This window comes from Helianthus annuus, chromosome 16 (assembly GCF_002127325.2).
Source record: "Helianthus annuus cultivar XRQ/B chromosome 16, HanXRQr2.0-SUNRISE, whole genome shotgun sequence".
Lineage (NCBI taxonomy): Eukaryota > Viridiplantae > Streptophyta > Magnoliopsida > Asterales > Asteraceae > Helianthus > Helianthus annuus.
In genome coordinates, this window is record NC_035448.2 from 145,833,119 (window position 1) to 145,853,753 (window position 20,635).

Genomic DNA, 20,635 nt, shown 5'->3' on the forward strand with positions numbered 1-20,635 from the left:
CTTTCGATAGGGCAAGGATTGGAGCCGACGATGGCAATCTAACTGGTGGTGTTGGAGGCGGAATGACGAAGACGGAGGAACGGCGCCGTGCCGGATTCTTCGTTCGGCAACCCGTTGGTGACGTAAGCATAACCGTTCGTCATATACCTTCAAAAGCCTACAAAATTGACCTCATTTTCAACTAAATACCACTAATTAATATCCATATGCCTTCAAAACCTACAAAATTGACATCCACCACCGCTATCATCTCTACCATTATCATCCACCACCGTCTCCACTATTGAGCTTGTGATATTGTGATAGAGAAAGCGAAGAGAGAAAGACAGAGGGGTGTTTAAAGAGAGAGAGTGTAGAGTTTGAGATGGGAGAGAAAGAAAAATATATTATATAAATTTTCTATATAATGACCATTTTGCCCCTAAGGAAAAGGACAAAATAGCAGGATTTTATAAGACAAATATGAACTGATTTCACTTTTGGACTAAAATGGCAATAAAACTGAAATCACAGGGACCCAGATGTAAAAGATTTGAGTTTTGGATTAAAGTAATAAAAGTGACCAAACATCATGAACCAAAATGGCAGTTTACTCGACATTTTATTATGTAAAGTTATTAACCACAGAAATATACCCTTGAAAGATAAGTGTATATAAGTAGTGAGATCTCTCTCACCCTAAATATTATTATTTTTTTAATTCTATGAGCACGCGACAAATTAAATTGCAGCAATTGAAACGTATTCTGATTTATTTAACCAATATATAGTAGTTAAAAGAATGATTTTTTTTTTCATCCTTAAGATAACTCTATAAACTTACCTTTCATTTATGGTTCATCATGTTTGTAGGCTGAATTTGTATATTTAAAAAAATTTATTATGCTAAAACATAAATTTAAATAGTTGATCCATGAAGTTTGTTAAGGTGTTCAATGATTATAAGTACTCAACAGGACACTCTCGTGGTAAGTGATATGATCTATAAGTAAAAGGTTGGAAGTTCAAATCCTATAGAGTATATGTTGTGGTGTATTTATTCTAGAAACTTTTGAAGTAGACTGTGTATCCAACATGTTTTGGCGACAACGTTAGGAATTCTACGACATTCAACTTCAACAATGAAGTGAGAGACAATAGCCCGATGCTTGGAAGACCATACATAACAACTTAGCCCAAGAACACACAACACTCATAAATGGATCGACGAGTATCCAGACAACTACCCCATCAGCTTCAGAATATACTAGAATATACTGTGAGGCGAGATGTAGATGATACATATATTTGTAGGCTTGTAGCCCAGTAATACGGTCGAGGTCATTAAGGTGTGATTCTCAAGAATCATGCATATATAAAGCAAACATGGTGAACAACCTACGAGACGTCTAGTTTAGTGAACATTAAATACCGGATAGCACTAACAATATTTCGATACAATGTCCTCAATTGTGAGTAGGAACAACATGTCATATCATCGGCTAAGGTCCATAGAGTGTCACAAGAACAAGTATCAACAAAGATCAATCGAAGAAATTTCACATACCCAAACCAGATTGTTATTATCCCTTCGATTAATACCGATAGCAAATTACAAGAACAAATCACTCACAAAATTCCTCACAACAACTCGAACTGATTATCAACACGATAATCACTAACTGATTAACAGGAAACACTCAACCTAAACTCAGATTCAAGGTGAATCTGAGATATATGCGAAAACCCTAATCAGAACAGGAAAGAAATGAAAACAGATGTGAGAGAACAATAATGCAGTTAGGTGAGCACACACGATCCCAATGCACCCTTTTATATCTGGATATAACTGGAGAGACTTCATGTCTTCATACGCGAACAGAGTCTTCACTTAAGCCCATATGTCCAGCAAGCCCACTTTAGCCCAATATCATTTAGATCAATAAAGCAGCCCATCTCGCCATCAGCCCAACGATTTATATGCAGAGAATATAACACATATTAGAATGAACAATAAGGAAACTGATATGGATATATAATAAACTGTATTTATTATGTATGTGTAAGAACGAAATACACATTAAATTTTTTATATAAGTCATTGATATGAATGAGATGTATAATTTTAACACCCCCCCCCCCCCAGATCAATGACTGAAACGATCCTGCATGTTCAATTTTTCACACAAAAAATCATGTTGAGTATCCAACATACCTTTCATAAAAACATCAGCTATTTGATCTTCAGACTGAATACCAACTGGTTTAAGAATACCTTTTGATATCTTTTCTCTCAGGAAGAACAAGTCAAGCTCAAAGTGCTTCGTTCGATCATGAAACACTGGATTAGCAGCAATAGCTAAGGCTGCAGAGCTATCACAAAATAAACATACAGGAAGGTTTACGTTGACACTAAGTTCACTTAGGATATTAATAAGCCACAAAACCTCGCAAGCAACAGCACACAAAGCTCTATATTCGGCCTCAGCCGACGACCTAGAGACAATGCTTTGCTTTTTACTTTTCCAGGATACTAAATTGTTTCCAAAAAAACGCAAAATCCAGTAACAGATTTTCTAGACTCGGTAACAGATTTTCCCCAATCGGAGTCAGCATATGCTTTCATATCAAATGAAATATTCCTTTTAAACATAATACCTTTTCCAGGAGATTTTTTCAAATATCTTAATAACTTATATGCAATTTCCAAATGTCCAACAGTTGGACTGTGCATATATTGACTTGAAAAATGCACACCATAAGCTATATCTGGTCTTGTATGAGACAAGTAGATTAGCTTACCAACAAGTTTTTGATAGAAAGTAACATTTAACAGCAATTGATATTTTTCTTTGCAAATATTTGCAACCACATGATTCTGTTCAATAGGACAATTACTAGGCTTACACCCAAGCATCCCATATTCACTTAGTAACTCCATACAGTATTTCCGTTGTGATAAACAAATACCATTTTTATCTTTTATAACCTCAATACCCAAAAAGTACTTTAACTCACCCAAGTCTTCAATTAAAAAATTAGATTTAAAGCCTTTTTTATTTCGGTAATTTCATCTAGGCTATTTCCAGTTAAAACAATATCATCAACATAAACAAGAAGTACCACAACAGTACTATTATTATTTTTCACAAACATAGAATAATCGCACATACTTTGCACAAAACCAAAATCAATTAAAACTTTAACAAGCTTTTCATTCCACATTCTAGGAGCCTGTTTCAAACCATAAAGAGATTTCTTTAACTTGCAAACCCTAGACTCATCCTTAGAAGAATAACCTTCAGGAAAAGACATATAAACATCTTCATGAAGATCACCATATAGAAACGCATTGTTAATGTCAAGTTGAAATAGTTGCCAACCATCATTTTGAACAGCAAGTGATAAAACACATCTAATAATAACCACTTTTACAACCGGTGCAAAAGTTTCATCGAAATCAACACCCTCTTTTTGGCTATACCCTTTTGCAACTAACCTAGCCTTAAACCTCTCAATCTCACCGGAAGACTTGTATTTAATTTTATATATCCATTTACACCCAACTAGACTTCTGCCTTTAGGTAAATGAACTAAATCCCAAGTCCCATTCCTATTTAGTGCTTCAATTTCATCATTCATGGCTGTAACCCAATTAGGATCCTTGACAGCTTCATTGAATGATCTAGGTTCAACACTTTTATTTAGACAAGTAGCAAAACATTTATTTTCTATAGACAGGTTAGAATAGTTAACAACTTTTTCAATCCCATACTTAATTTTCCGTCTACAACATAATCCTCAAATCTCTTAGGCATGTTAGTAACCCTACCAGACCTCCTATTTACAGATCGAGACTCTAAAGCAGAACTTGTTCCCTCAGAATTTATCGCTTCTACACAATCTTCACTCACACCCTCAACCCTACCAGACTCACCATCTCTACTCCTAGGCTGCTGAAACTCAGCCATGCCTCTAGAAGGGACAGTTTGAGTCTCTGGTTGTTGAGACTGATGTGGTAAAGATTCATCAGCAGACGCATCCCTTTCCTCATCATAGGGTATTCCTGATTGTTGAGTCTCGATGTTATCATACAAGTCAAAAAAATTAAGTGTATTGACTTCAAGATGTGTGTTCATATCAAATGAATCAAAAACAACTTTTTCTTTAAAAGGAAACACATGTTCATAAAACTTAACGTCTCTGGAAAAAAACACAGTTTTACTATCCAAACTAAAAACTTTATAACCTTTTTTTTCATTCGAATATCCAATAAACACACATTTCTCAGCCCTACTACTTAACTTATTTGACTCATTTAGGACAGTACAAAAACAAAGACACCCAAACAATCTTAAATGATCTAGAAAGGGTTCAAATTTATACAACATCTCATATGGAGTTTTTCCATTCAGCACGGAAGCAGGAGTCCTATTAATTAAGTAAGCAGCAGTTAGAATGCATTCATCCCAAAACCTAACAGGCAAACCACTTTGAATAAGTAACGCTCTAGCAACATTAAGTAGGTGTCTGTGCTTTCTCTCCACAACACCATTCTGTTGTGGAGTATAAGCAACAAATGTTTGATGAATTATACCATTAAGTTTACAAAACGAACTCATTTTGTTATTCACAAACTCTAGTCCATTATCACTTCTTATACATTTTACCAACCTACCAAATTGTGTTTTAACAATTTTTACAACAGTTTGGAAATAATCAAACACTTCAACTTTATCCTTCATCAAACACACCCACACAGCCCTTGTGTAATCATCAACAATAGTGAGAAATATTTAAAACCTTCCCTACTAACCACCCTGTAGGGACCCCAAACATCTAAGTGAATTAAATCACCTAGTTGTTCTGTTTTATGATTACTCAAGGGAAATGGCTCTCTATGTTGCTTAGCCTTATGACATATTTCACAAGGAAAATCATCCTCACTTATAGTGACATTTAATTTACGAGACAATGGTTTCAAAGCTTGAAAAGAAGGATGACCTAATCTAGCATGCCACAAATTACACAAATTAACATTACTGCTACACACCTTAACAGATTTACAGGAATTTCCACAGAAGTACAGACCATCTAACTGTCTACCAGTCACCAGGATTTTCTTTGTTAACAAATCCTGAATATAACAAGTATTTTCATCAAAACCATCATATAGTTTATTATCTTTAGCAAGCTTATGCACAGAAATTAAATTGATAGAATACGCAGGTACAACAAAAACATCTTGTAAAACGACCCCTTGTGTAAGTTTTAAACTACCTATTTTAGTTACCAAAGCATCAGTTCCATTTGGGTGTTTAACCTTAATATTCAAATTTGAGACATCAACAAAATCAGAAAGCATTTCATGACTTTTAACCATATGTTGATTGGCACCTGAGTCAACTATCCACCCACTATCCCCTTTGTTATCAAACAAAGTTGCAAAATTATAAACAGGTTTATAAAACACATTGGAACAAAAAGAACTAGTTACACTACCTGACACATTGCAGCTCTGACCAGCAGCCTCATAAGTTCTATCAGATAACAAACTCAATAACCTAGACACTTGTTCAGCAGTCAAAGATGCAACACCAGACCCACTAGTATCATTAACAACACTAACAGTATTACTACTACTAGCAATTGCCTTCTTTCCTTGTCCCCCTCTTGGCTTCATCCAAGAGGGATATACAATAATTTCAAAACATTTTTCAACGGTATGACCCAACTTATTACAATTAGTACACATTAAAGATTGATTAGACACTTTATTAGTTCTCTTTGTTAAATCGGATTGACTAATTTTAGAAACAAACCCTACAGTTTGACTTTTCTTATCACCACCAGAGTTTCTATGAGATTCTTCTCTGGAAACAATGGCAAACGCCTCTTTCACAGTAGGAAGACTTTCTTTAGTCAATAGATTAGTTCTAACACTTTGGTAAACACTATCTAATCATTAAAAACTGCATAAGTTTTATCATCTGATTGAAGTTATTAAACGAAGTTGAAGCATTACAAGTACAGGAAGGCAACTGTAGTATTTGATCCAACTGTTTCCACATAATATTCAGTTTATGATAATACTCAGACACAGACAACCCATTTTGATTAAAACCATTAATCTTTTGATACAGGTTAAACACAACAGAACCATCAATCTTATCATAGGTCTCCTTTAAATCTTTCCACACTTCAGAAGCTAATTTTGAATAAACTTGACCCAAATATAGTTCCTCAGACACAGAATTTAAAATCCATGTTAAAACAACCGAATTACATCTTTCCCATTGAGCAGCAAGTACTTCATCATCAACAGGCTTATCAATAGAACCATCTACAAAACCTAGTTTATTTTTAACTCTTAAAGCAAGAAGCATAGCATTTGCCCAAACTGTGTAATTCTCAGTACCTTTTAGTTTTATATTTACAATAGTTAAATGTGTTGAATCACTAGCATGTAAATACAAAGGATTATCAGGTTCAAGTTTACTAATCAAAGTTTCACCAAACAGATTAACAAAATCAGCCATGTGTAACAAGATTAAACAGAACAAACCTCACAAGAAAAGATAAAACAAACACTAAGGAAAACAAACCAACAGCGGCAGATCTGTGCCAGGGGCCAGATGGTAGGTTCGTCACTCAAGGTGCCTACCCAAGTCTTTGCACAGAAGCCAACCCTAATAGAAACAACACTAGTTAAAAATGCAAGAAACAACAAGTATTGAGCACAACAACAAACAAGAGAAAACAATCAATAATCACACAAAACACAAAGCCACAGAGTGTACCCTCTCTGTATCCCCCCAATATCAGTAACCGGTCCTCACTACCCCGGTATCAACAACTACAACAAAAAACAATCACAAACAAAAAATAATAACGGAGAAAACAGATCGGAACAAACTCACAGATTTGCGCAGCAAACAAGACCGATCTTGTAACCTTCTAGGGTTACACAGATCTGATCAGAAAACCGAATAATAGCAACAATCTGTTGGTTTGCCTCACAACTTTCTAGAGTTGTAAAGACCAACAAGATTCTTCACCTTGATAAGCTGACAGGAACACCGGAAAGAAATCTACCAGCAATTTCCGGTCAAGAAGAAACCCAAACTCCCATATCCGAACCGGCAGAAGCTAGTACTACCAAGGTTCTATGCGACTGTATCACAATCGAGTAGATCTGAACCAGATCTAACCACAAAACACAGCGGACAATGGTCAGAAACCCTAAATCTTCAAAGATTACCCCAAGAGCCCTTATGGCTCTGATACCATGTCACAAGAACATATATCAACAAAGATCTATCGAAGAAATTTCACATACCCAAACCAGATTGTTATTATCCCTTCGATTAATACCGATAGCAAATTACAAGAACAAATCACTCACAAAATTCCTCACAACAACTCGAACTGATTATCAACACGATAATCACTAACTGATTAACAGGAAACACTCAACCTAAACTCAGATTCAAGGTGAATCTGAGATATATGTGAAAACCCTAATCAGAACAGGAACGAGATGAAAACAGATGTGAGAGAACAATAATGTAGTTTGGTGAGCACACACGATCCCAATGCACCCTTTTATATCTGGATATAACTGGAGAGATTTCATGTCTTCATACGCGAACAGAGTCTTCACTTAAGCCCATATGTCCAGCAAGCCCACTTTAGCCCAATATCATTTAGATCAATAAAGCAGCCTATCTCGCCATCAGCCCAACGATTTATATGCAGAGAATATAACACATATTAGAACGAACAATAACGAAACTGATATGGATATATAATAAACTGTATTTATTATGTATGTGTAAGAACGAAATACACATTAAATTTTTTATATAAGTCATTGATATGAATGGGATGTATAATTTTAACATAGAGATTAGAGAATGAGAGATGGAGAGAGAGGCTAAGAATGGATGGGAGAGGGTGAGATGATTGAACGAGATATCATTAGACTACCAAATGTGTTTTTGAGTTATGTGGGCAAGATTAAGCGGGTAAGTGGGTAAATAGAAATAATTTGAGCAAGCTAACGAGCAAGTCAACTTCGGTTTGAACTTGGTTCGTTTAAACCGAACCAATTTAGGGCGAACGTTTTTCAAACTAGCTTTGAGCTACGAGTTATTTAAACAACCATAGTGGTGACAGTTTCATCGAAATCGCAATGACAACGGTGTAAGCAGCTGAATAGACAACGGCACTTGGGATTCCGATAGAACTATGGTGACGCGTGACTTTACACGGGATCGGTGGCCTTTAATGAGATTACCACTTAAGAGTTGAGAAGTATAAAATTCTTAATCCATGTAAAAGAATGTAAAGTTGTAATGTAAAATTTGAACACAAGATGTTACAATTTTATATATTTGTAATTGTAGGCATGGGATCAAATACAAACTCTTGTTTTTGTAAGAACCATAAGAACCAATACATAAATGACAAGTGTTATTCAATTAAAAATTAGTTTAGGGGTAATTTAGACATTTTGACCCTATTTATTTATAATTAATTAAAATTAATTATCAAAATATCCCTAAATCCATGCATATTAATTCAAACCAAAATTTGAAATTTTGTAACATATTCAGATAAACAAACCTTCAGGAACCACAAAAAAAAACATAAGCACACCCACATAAACGACATTAGAACAATCAAAAAAGGAACTTCCATTATTAGCACTCCCGTTTCAATAAAAAAAGGAACTTCCATTATCAACGACCTTAGCATAATCAAAAAACGACATTAGCATAACGTAAGACCATCCACATTATCATCATTCTCGTTTCAATCAAAAAAGGAACTTCCATTATCAACGACATTAGCACAATAAAAAAACGACATTAGCACAATCAAATAACGACATTAGCACAATCAAAAAACGACATTAGCACAATCAAAAACGACATTAGCACAATCAAATAACGACATTAGCACTCTCTTAACACCACCGTCTGGGCATCCGACTGTAACACCAACAAAACAACATTAGCACAATAAAAATACGACATTCCAACGAATTTATTTCTAAATAGGCTCCCGATAACAACATAAAAGGAAAAAAATAACAACAGATACTATTACATAACTAGCACAATTTCATTTTTTTTAATTTTATAAACAACACATATTGTTCTATACTAGCACAATTTCATTTTTTTATTTTATAAACAACACATACTGTTACATACTAGCACAATTTTTTTATTTTTAATTTTATAAACACATACTAGCACAATTTCATAATTATTACATAATTAGCACAATTTCATTTTTTTTTATTTTATAAACAACACATACTGTTACATACTAGCACAATTTCATATTTTTGTTTAATTTTGTAAATAACACATACTATTACATAACTAGTAGAAAACAAATTTATTTATAAATATGCTCCCAATAACAACACAAAAGGAAAAAAAATAACAACACATAAGAATTACATAATAAAATAAGAGCATACGTATAGATTTAAAATTAACACAATACATTTTCATATTAGCACATTCCAACTACGTAACTAGCACAATTATAAAACATGTTTTTGTAACTTTTTAAAAAGTCATTTTAATAAATAAAAAAAAGTATATCAATATGGTACTTATATTAAAGATAAAAAAATACTTGATTTTATGGTATAATTTTTTTCCAAAATTAATGAAATATATAAAAGTTATTTTAGTTTAAAAAACTTGGTGGAATTAGTATTTTATAGGAAATGACTAAATGACTAAAATACCCTAACTTGATAGTATTAATTATTAATTATTGGGGTTTTATTTGTAATCAATATCAACCCTTAATTTAAACTATCAATGGCTCAGATCTGTTCTTATGGTTCTTACGGTTAGCATTGTTTGTACAGGATCTCAACCCTGTAATTGTAATTTTGTAGTATATAGGGGATTTTTTTTTTTTTTTTTTGCTTTAGAAAAGATAAATCAATTAAAAGCAGTAGTTATTTCACATTTCACCCTATTTACCTTTTTCACCAAGGGTGGACCAAGTACTTTGACCAACAACGAACACCATCTTAAATGTTAAATGGACATAAGTTACATAACTATAGATTATTTGAGCAACTTTTTTATTTTATATAATATATATATAAAGGCATACAAATTATTATAATATATATAAAGACATATAAATTATTAAATAAATAAAAATCTAAAGGGCTTGTATCCTCTAATGCCATGTGTAGTGAGGAGTTATGTAAATGTGGGTTATAAAACACGTGTCAAATGTGTAAGAAAAGGAGGTTATATAACTTGAGTGTGTCGTGAGGGTTATGTAGATGTGGGGTTATATATATATATATATATATATATATATAGTGGAGAGTTCAAATGAGAAGAAATTTTTTGTAAGAAGAAAAAAGAACAAATTTCAACCAATAAAAATGCTTTATTTTACTTCATTTAATATAAGTATTTAATGTTACTATAAGGGTACATTAGTAAATCTACATAGGTCATTAATTTGTAGTCTTCCTCTTTAATAGCTAATACATTAATTTTTTGTGACTTAATTTCAAAATATATATTTTTTCAAAAAAATTAAATAAAATAATTTAAAGTGTAGGATAAATTAGAAGTTGTGTAGGATAAATTACGAGTTGTGTAAGATAAATTTCAACGTGTAGGATGAATTTTGAAATATGTAGGACAACTTTTTGATGTGTGTAGGCAAAAAAAGTTAATGTGGAGGATAATAGTCTTTATGACTAATTAATTAGTCAAAAATGATAATAAATGAGATAAGTGAAAAACTATTTAATATTTTACAAAATTACCCTTTGTTCTTTTTCTTCTCAATTAAATTTTCTTCTTAAATGAACCTTCCCCTATATATATATATATATATATATATAGGGAGCCGCTAGAATGAGAACCACCTCGAGTTGTAAGAACCGCGAGAATTACACCCCACGGAGCGCCGTTCGCCATGATTTTTTTTTACAAGTAGATGTGTATATTATAAACACAGCCGTAAAAAATCATGGCGAACGGCGCTCCGTGGGGTGTAGTTTTTTACACCACAAGTTTGGTGAAAAAAAAAAAGAAAAAAGAAAAAAAATTAAAAAACACCAAACTTGTGGTGTAAAAAACTACACCCCACGGAGCGCCGTTCGCCATGATTTTTTACGGCTGTGTTTATAATATACACATCTACTTGTAAAAAAAAAATCATGACGAACGGCGCTCCGTGGGGTGTAGTTCTCGCGGTTCTTACAACTCGAGGTGGTTCTCATTCTAGCAGCCCCCTATATATATATATATATATATATATATATATATATATATATAAACGGGATCAGTAGAAAACGCTCAAAAGTGTGAGAACGGTGAGAACGCTTCCTGGCCTAACACGAGTCGCGACGCTTAGAGAAAGGCGGAGGGGCTTTTTTGTCCTTTCATATTTCTTTTTTTTAACGCGTGTCACTTCATCTTTCCATTTTTTTGGCGTTTAATAAATACGCGGCGTTTTTATTGTTTTTAGATCAGAATCATAGTTAATATTTTGGCGTTTTAAGTATTGTTTTGGCGTTTTTATTGTTTTTTAGATCAGGATGCAGGCTTTTAATATAAAAAACATCAGTAATTTTCTTGATTTTATTATATCAAGTGTTTTGCCATTTAGGATACAGGCCTATAATGTGACAGGCAATTATGGCGTTTTGAAAAGATAAATAAATTTCAATTTTCCATGTAGTGGCATTAATATAACTATAATGTTTGGCAATAGCTCAAAAGCGTGAGAACGGTGAGAACGCTTCTTGGCCTAACACGAGTCGCGACGCTTAGAGAAAGGCGGAGGGGCTTTTTTGTCCTTTCATATTTCTTTTTTTTAACGCGTGTCACTTCATCTTTCCATTTTTTTGGCGTTTAATAAATACGCGGCGTTTTTATTGTTTTTAGATCAGAATCATAGTAAATATTTTGGCGTTTTAAGTATTGTTTTGGCGTTTTTATTGTTTTTTAGATCAGGATGCAGGCTTTTAATATAAAAAACATCAGTAATTTTCTTGATTTTATTATATCAAGTGTTTTGCCATTTAGGATACAGGCCTATAATGTGACAGGCAATTATGGCGTTTTGAAAAGATAAATAAATTTCAATTTTCCATGTAGTGGCATTAATATAACTATAATGTTTGGCAATAATGATCCCGTCTCTTTGTTTTACTGTTTCTTTCAATTTTCATCTGTCAATTCGTGTTGATTTTTCCAGTAATACTTTGTTTGCGTTTTTGGCGTTTTATATAGCAACCTCATATTTTGCTAGCATTCGTTCTCACAGTTTTCAAACTATCAGGCGTTTTGGTGTTTGTAGTTTTTGGCGTTTTATACTCAATTCTTTTTAAAATAGTAGAGAATTAGATGATAAACAACAGAGAATTACATAACAAACACTAGAAAATGAAAAAAAATTAAAAATTATAATCTAATTTCTCATTCAAATCTTCACTGTCATCAGCCTCTTCTACTTTAACATTTTTGGCGTTTTGAACCTGTTTTTGAATGCCTTATGTAGATCCTTATTTTCCGACATAACGGCCGTCTTTAGAAGATGCTTATTTTTTGTGGCATCCTTTATGGTGGGTGGATATATACTTGTTTGATGACATGTTGAAGACCAACGCCTGCTCGAATGTATTGATCCCTTCATGCCATCAATATATCCATCAAGAACAAAGTGACATGATGTCATATCAGTGTCATCAGTCCTTTTATCTTGAATATTTGTCCATCTCATTCAGCAAAAGATTATAGAGATACCCAACTTAGAGAATAATCAATTCAGTGAAACTTCATTCAGATCAATACTCAATATAGCATAATCGAGGTTCTGCATCTGTGGCTTTTTTAAGTATTATTTTTGGCGTTTTTAAAGTGAATGGTTTCTAGGAAATATGGCGTTTGTTTCTGGTTTTGTGATAAGTTGTTTGTGCAGAGAAGTCTCTCTTTATAGGATGTTTTTGGCGCGTAGTTTAGGCGGGATTTTTTTATAATAAATGATATTAAAAAGTAGCCGTCTTTTCAGTTACTATGTATTTTTACTGTTTTTGTTCATCTTTTTATGAGTTTTTAGGGTAATAGACTTTCCATTTTGGCGTTTTTGAATTGGTTTAAGTAGTTTTTGGCATTTTTTTTTCATTTTTAGCTTTTATTAATTAATACTTCTGCAAATTACTTTCATTATAGTTTGGGAGTTTTTGGCGTTTTTACTCCATTTATGGCGTTTCATATGCATTATGATTGTTTGGCGTTTTATTAAGATAATGTATTTTTTTTATTCTAAGTTGAAAAATACATAGCAAACAACAGAAAAAGAAAATTAAAAAAATAAAAATAAAAACAATTCATCTTCAAAATCTTCACTGTCATCAGTCTCTTTCTTCTTTGAATCGTGTTCGCTGGTGGTTTGGCTTAGCCATGCTTGTGTTTTTGTGGCCGTTTGGAAAGACAAATTGACATGAGTTTTTTTTTTTTTTTTTGAATATGTATCTTCAAACAACTCATTAGTGTCATTCGTCTTTTCATGTCATTAAAATATTCATTAAGAACAAAACACAGAAAATGTCATAAGTCTGACCCGAGCATCTTTTTGTTTATGATTTGTCCATCTCATGCGGCAAAATATTATTTGAGTCACAACACCTCAGGGAAGAATGCATTATCCGAAACTTTGGCGTAGAACAATATTTGAATATACAAGAAATGATATTTGGCATTTTTGGTGTTTTACTGAGGAAATAGTGTATCTGAAAGAACCGTCAATTTTTTTGGAATCTTTGATGTTTGAGTGTTTTGGCGTTTTCTAAGATGAATGGTATATAGTAGAAAATATGGCCTTTTTTTAGTAGCTGTGTTTGATGTTTTGGGGATTTTGGCGTTTGTAAGTTGAATGGTATATAGTAGAAAATATGGCGTTTCAGGTTCTGGGGGTGTGTTTTTATGTCTGGGATGTTTTTGTTTATATAGCGATGTGTTTTGGTCCGTAATGGCATTTTATTCATCAGTACGGCGTTTTGGTATAGAGGTGTAAAGACGCTTTTACCCTTAATGAGGCGCGTCTACGTAATAAAATTGATGTTATTTACGAAAACGCCATCACACCAATCTAGTCTAGGGATGAGCATATGCCACAGAATACCGATCCCATACCGATCCCATACCGATCCCGATCCCGATCCCGAAATACCGATACCGAATTTTTTCGGTATCCTATACGGTATCCACTTTTTGGCGTTTTCGGTATCGGTACGGTACGGTATCGGTATAATGCCGATAACGACCCTCAAAATACCGATACCGTACTGTACCGATACTGAACCAACATGTTTCGGTATCGGTATCGGTACCTAGTTTGGGTGAAATTCGGGATCGGTATTAGGCGGTATCGGTATCGGTTCGGTATCGGATACCGCTTTGCTCATCCCTAATATAGTCCATAGATTGTTTTAATCGGACGATCCATAAGCGTTCTCACCATTCTTACACTTTCTACCGTTTTCTCCAAATCCCGACCCTATATATATGTGTGTGTGTGTGTGTGAGAGAGAGAGAGAGAGAGTTTTCATGTTTGGCGGAGTGATAATTTTCACAAGAATCTGATTTTGGGTTGTATAACGCCCCTGGGGGGTGTGGGGTAGGGTTGTTCAAATCGATCATCGCTCATCGCTCGAAAACGCTCGGAATATGCTCGCTCGGTTTGCAAACGAGCCAAGCATGAGCAAAGGTCCGCTCGGCTCAGTTTGGCTCGAATTAATTTTTATTAATTTATTACATATATAATTATATATGCACACACAAGTTACATGTATATTCATATTCTATACATACCGCTCTATTAGATTTGGACCACTATACTCAAACATACAATTATATTTATCCATACTAGCCTAATCAAACCAATAAAAATTTAACACCAAATTTAAAACTAAAACTCTAAGTCGTGAAGCGACAATATTTGACATCTTTCTCTCATCAATCGTCAGTTGTCAATTGTCTCTCGCCCTCACCATACGCAACAATGCGACAATTGTTCTTTGTTGTATATTCATCGTCTCACCTGCTTGAACCAGAGCCTCATCCTCGGACGATCCAACCTCAATCTTAGTGTCATCCTCGGACAGTTGGACCTTAGTCGTGACCCGATATCGGAGACATTGAAGGAAACATGCTAAATCTATGGTTGTCCAATTTACTTGTCGCTCGCTTCTCGCTCGCCGCTCGCTCGGAAAATTACACGCTCAAATATGCTCGTTCGGATTTCGCTCGGTTGTAAACGAGCCAAGCACGAGCAAACGTTCGGATCTGCTCGTGACCATCCCTAGTGTGGGGTGGCGCTATGGGGGCGTTATGTTACTTTTGGGCGCCATGTCATACCCGAGTACATATAGTTTAATGGTGTCAAAGAAAGAATATAGTAAGGTGTTGTCTCTTAAATGGTGAGAGTTCTATGCCTATGATGAGAATAATATATTTTTTTTGAACGGAAAGGAACGATGTGCCAACCATCGTGTCACCGGGCGTTGTGGTCAAGGTCGACTACGTGACCGCCGCCAACCCCTTGGCTCTCCCAGATGCGTGGAAACCCGACCTCCACCCGTCCGAAGGCACGACAGTGGAATAATCGGTAAAACCTAGCCTCCCCTCCAAGACGAACCGGCGCCACCCGTATTCGTCCTTCACCTGGATGCCGCTGAAAATAATGGGGATAGTGGGAGTCAAACTTGGATCACAAGAAGCACCAAATTTTTCCCCAACTATTCCACCTTTACCTCATTATATAATTTAAAAGTAAATTTAGTGGGTGTATGAGTTACCATTTAAAAAAAAACATGAATGACGTTTTTTTTATAACGTTTATCATTTTCTAAAACATGAATATATCCACCCCTTTTTCATCCATAAATCAAAGGATAAAAAAATATTTTAATCTAAATTCTATTAGTTCTCATTTAAAACCATGTTTTTATAAAGACAAATGTTGCTTTACTCTTAGTTCTAAATTATACCAACTAGATTTACCATCTGCGCAATGTAGTGGGGGAGTAAAACTGCACCGAATAGCACTAATGCCATATCACTGCCAGCGACTACCAATACTGAAGTTACGGTATGTTAATGCGAATAAATTAGACTGCAATGTAAAACAAATAAAATAATAATTAAGTCGATTTAGGACCCCTAACGAACTTGTCAAATGGGAAAAAGATAGACGACGTAAAAATGGTTAACCACACACGCACGGCTCACGTTGAGCCGTGTTAACTCGCAAAATCTAGTACGAAACATAAAACGAAATGTTAAAACGTTAAACCACACACACGTTACACCGTGTTAACTTACAAAACTTAAAACGAAAAATCTGCGAAATATGAAAAGTGTGGAGACCAAAGTTGAAAATGCAAAAGTTGTGAGATTAAATTGTAAGAGATAAAAACTTTTGGTGTTATAAATAGAAAAAACAAATAGTTTTAGGTTAAAAATAAAAAATCATTTTTTTTTAAAACCTCACAAAGCATAAGGTACATACCTTTATGCACATAAATGTTGTTAATTTATAGTTTGTTAATGTTAATATATATCTAATTTTATTCAATGCTAGAAATTAAATTTTGGTCTTCTCCCTAGTAATAAGCAAGCGCTTCTATCATCTATCCAAAGCTAAAAATCTGGAAGAAAAATAAAAAGACACCCGATGTTTTTAATGATACATTCCATACGTATAATATAGTTATGAGTATAAAGCAACATCTATACTATATAATAAAAGAAACCAACTTTGGGACACATGTCATTCATTGGAGCCATCTATTTTTTAGTTTTCTCATCTTTATCTCCTACTTAATTATAGATAATTAATCTTAATTAAAAGATAATTATAAAATTAAATTTAAACAATTCAGATAGGAGATAATATAATCTTTTGAAATATTTATTAGATTTCAAAATTATTTATCTTGACATTAACAAAATACGTACACTAAATATGAATTAATATAATGTAAAGAGTTAAATGTCATTTTAGTCCCTGTGGTTTGGGCTATTTTGTCAATTTAGTCCAAAAGTTTTATAATACACAGGATTTATAAAGATATAATAAGATATAACTTTTTATTTATTGGTATATAAAATTACATGTGCTCAACCCATACAATACATGAGCTTCTTAAAAATGTAACTTTTTTCATTATTAATATATAAAATAAAATTTACTTAACCCGTACAATACACAGAGTTCTTAAAGATATAACTTTTTAGTATTTAATATATAAAATTACATTTATTCAACCCATGTAATAAATGAGATTTTTAAAAATATATTTTTTATTACTTGGTATGTAAAATTACATTTATTCAACCTGTGTAATAAACGAGGTTTCAAAAATATATTTTTCTATTATTTGATATATAAAACTACATTTATTCAACCCGTGTATTACACGGGGTTCTAACCTAGTTGTTTTATAAAATAGAAGAATATAATAAAGGTATCTATTTTTTTAGTATGTTATAACTTCATAATTATGTCTCTTTTTTCGCTCATTATTATTAGACTTTAGTGCCATAAAATACATGTTTTTAAGTTTAATTATGTGTCACGTGAACTACATTTTTAATGTCATACGCAAATTTACTGTCTCGTATAAGATTCAAGGTCCATGTGACCAAAGGTTTAACTACGTGAGTTAATATTCATTCACACACCCCTTCCCTCTATCTCTCTCTATACATACATATATATAGAGTAATAGAGAGAGATATATATAGTAAAAAGGGATGTTAACGTAAGATTTATGGGTATGGGAATTATGAAAGCCTTACCTATAAGTATGGTTTTTGATAAACATAACACATCTAGAGAAATAGTAATTTCATAATTTCGATTTTAATAAAGAAGACCTGCAAAGTACGTACGATTATTGTTTTGCACCCAAAACAGCCTTAACCGTACGAATGCATGTAGCTTCATAGCTATGCCCATTTGTACATTTGCTTTTGTTTTTTTAATAAAGGCAAACCTCTGTTATCTCTTTTTCTTTTTCTGTTTGTCATCCTATGATCCTAGTGTTCTATTTCACATGACTAGAAAAATAGCAAGTTGTAACTTAAAAATAAATTTATTTTCGGATATTATCTATTTTTTTTTCATGTTTACATTTGATTTTATAACTTTTCTTTTTTATTTCTGTAGGTGAAAACAAGGAGTGAATGAGATCATTGTTCAACTTTGTACCACCATATCCAATGATATAAACCTCACAAAAACTAAAACAACATGATATTAAGACCCTTCACAATGGGTGGTATGTTAGTCGTTTGTGGTTGTGTGGCATTGAACGTTGACATACGTTTAAGAGAGGGGAGGATGTTTATGGAGGTAGGAAGCGAAAAGAGACGCTTGTGCAAGTGTTCCTTGTGGTCGACGTTGCACCCATCTATTGCAGATGCTCTAATAAGAATATATTAAGAGCACGGTGTTTTATTGATAGACAAGCGAGTAGACAAGGTTCAAGGACTTAATTGATGAGCCCAAATATTACATGAGTGCATGTGCTACACTCACATAGAGTTAAGACATGATGATAATCGAATCAGAAGAAATTTTCGGCTTGGCTTCACAATATCCTTTTGGTTTTTTTACGTTTTTACATTCGTTTTTAACTACTTTATCAGCAACACACAGTGAGAGATCAAATTCCAAAACAACACCTCGCTGAATAATCTTCATTGATACAAAACTTAGGGGCTGTTTGGCAACTTTTGAATGGTTAAGTGCTGAACCAATAAGAAATCTGAACCAGTAAGAGGCAAATATCTGACCAATTCAGATTAGAGGTCTTAACCATTCAGACTCAATGTAATGTTTAACCATTCAGAGGCAAATGTCTGAACCATTCAGACATCTGCTCGCGAAACAAACATTCTAAACTATTAAGTGTTGAACCAGTAAAAGATCTAAAGATCTGAACCATTAAAAGCTAAACAAATAGCCCCTTAATCGGTTAGGGGATCATTCCCCTCTACTTCCGCCATCGATCACAAATAATTACAATATTTTCCTTTCAAAACCCGCAAAATAAAAAGATTAGAATGCTCCGAAAGCCAAGTACAAGTTGTAATGTAAAAATATTTAGGGCTAAATGCAAGGAAAGTCTCTTCTATAAAGGCAACTAGGACATAAATCTTTTAAACAACGAACACATGCTGAATTTAATCCAATAAACTGAGACAAGATTGGGGTTCATTAACTCGTCACTTGACCAATGGGTTACATTAGACGTCTAACCAGACTCCCAAGATATAATTTCGGGTTACATTAGCTATTTAACCGAGATATATTAACCCGTGTGTTAGTAGTTACATCAATCCTTTTAAAAGAATTTATACTAAATTTAATTATCTTGACTAGACTAGGAGAATTCATTAAACAACATTTTGAAGACCAATCCTTACTCCGGCAAGGCTTGGGCAACTAGTCGACCAACGGGCCTTAATCCAGTGCTCTTCTCTGATGCTCGATGCAAATGCAACGGCATATTGTTAGTATCAAGAAAATGAAGCACGCAAACCATCATTAATGACGTTGCAAACATTGGAATCGGTCCGAAAAACCATGTTAACAACAATAATGCTAGATAAAGAGCCCTAAGCCCAAGTGACCAAAATCCCCCACCCCTAATTACAGCCAGTTCAACTGATTTTGTAGGCACATTGCTACTCGGTATACTTATTAAATATGTAGCATGAATCAATGATCTTGTGGATTCAACAAAACAAGCAAAGGCCAAGAGAAAACAAAGTAGTAGGCACATGTATTTCATTGAGATAGTCGACGAACTTGTGTCTCCATAGATCAACGTGCTTTCAAATACCGAGGAGCGGTTTGCTGCCCACGTGCCGATGATTGCACAAAGAGTTAGACATATTGATGATAAGACCATTGCTGCTGATATGTTGGAGGAAAGCACGCTTAGAGGTATCGAAAGGGCGTTTTTGTCCATCTAATGAGAAACGAAAAAACAAAACTTCCATGATTCAAGAAAAAGGGTGTTAAGGTACAAATTACAATATTGTGTAGAGATTGAAGAAATCTTGCCTGCATAACCTTGTCAACCCAAGCTTTCTTGTCATGGTTTTCAAAGCCAATAATGGTGGTATGAGGGCAATTTAGACATCTATAGAGAAGCCATAGGTGGTATCCAAACATGACTATAAGCCCACTTGGTACCAACACCAAATCAAGTTTCTCTTTTTGATAAATCATTGTGGAAACAAAGTTTTTACAAAATGCAAAGGTTTGAGTTCTTATAAAGATGGAAGAATCTTAAACGTTATCCACTTGGTGACGCCAAGGTTTTGATGCTATTTTAAGTTTGGGATTTGAAGGGTTGACTTCAAACAAATTGTCATGGATGAAAGCAAAAGACCTGGATATGAGTTGGATTTTGAGATGTTGCTTAATGGTCACTTTTAACATTCACCAATGCAATAGTTGAGGTTTCTTGAGATTGCAACTTTGGGGCATATGAATGATTTAGGGTCAGGAAAAGTCAACAGAATAAACTTCAACCGGGGACGTAATGATTTTGTTTTTTTACATTCGT

General features: G+C 33.8%; 1 protein-coding gene across 1 annotated transcript; it reads right to left on the reverse strand.

Annotated features, from left to right (window-relative positions):
• Positions 1 to 19,160: 19,160 nt before the first annotated feature.
• Positions 19,161 to 20,493, reverse strand: LOC110937650. The gene is made up of 2 exons (XM_022180106.2): positions 20,128 to 20,493; positions 19,161 to 20,032 (listed from the first exon to the last, which is right to left on the reverse strand). The coding sequence occupies exons 1-2, from the start codon at positions 20,293 to 20,295 to the stop codon at positions 19,481 to 19,483; spliced, it is 720 nt and encodes a 239-aa protein (XP_022035798.1). The 5' UTR covers positions 20,296 to 20,493; the 3' UTR covers positions 19,161 to 19,480.
• Positions 20,494 to 20,635: the final 142 nt, after the last annotated feature.

What these genes read in the sequence shown, in the direction of transcription:
- LOC110937650 (XM_022180106.2), bottom strand. Translation starts at nt 20,295, where the DNA reads ATGATTTATCAAAAAGAGAAACTTGATTTGGTGTTGGTACCAAGTGGG. An exon ending in GGGTTGACAAGGTTATGCAG is followed by an intron (nt 20,033 to 20,127) that starts GCAAGATTTCTT and finishes GTTTCTCATTAG; the next exon opens with ATGGACAAAAACGCCCTTTC.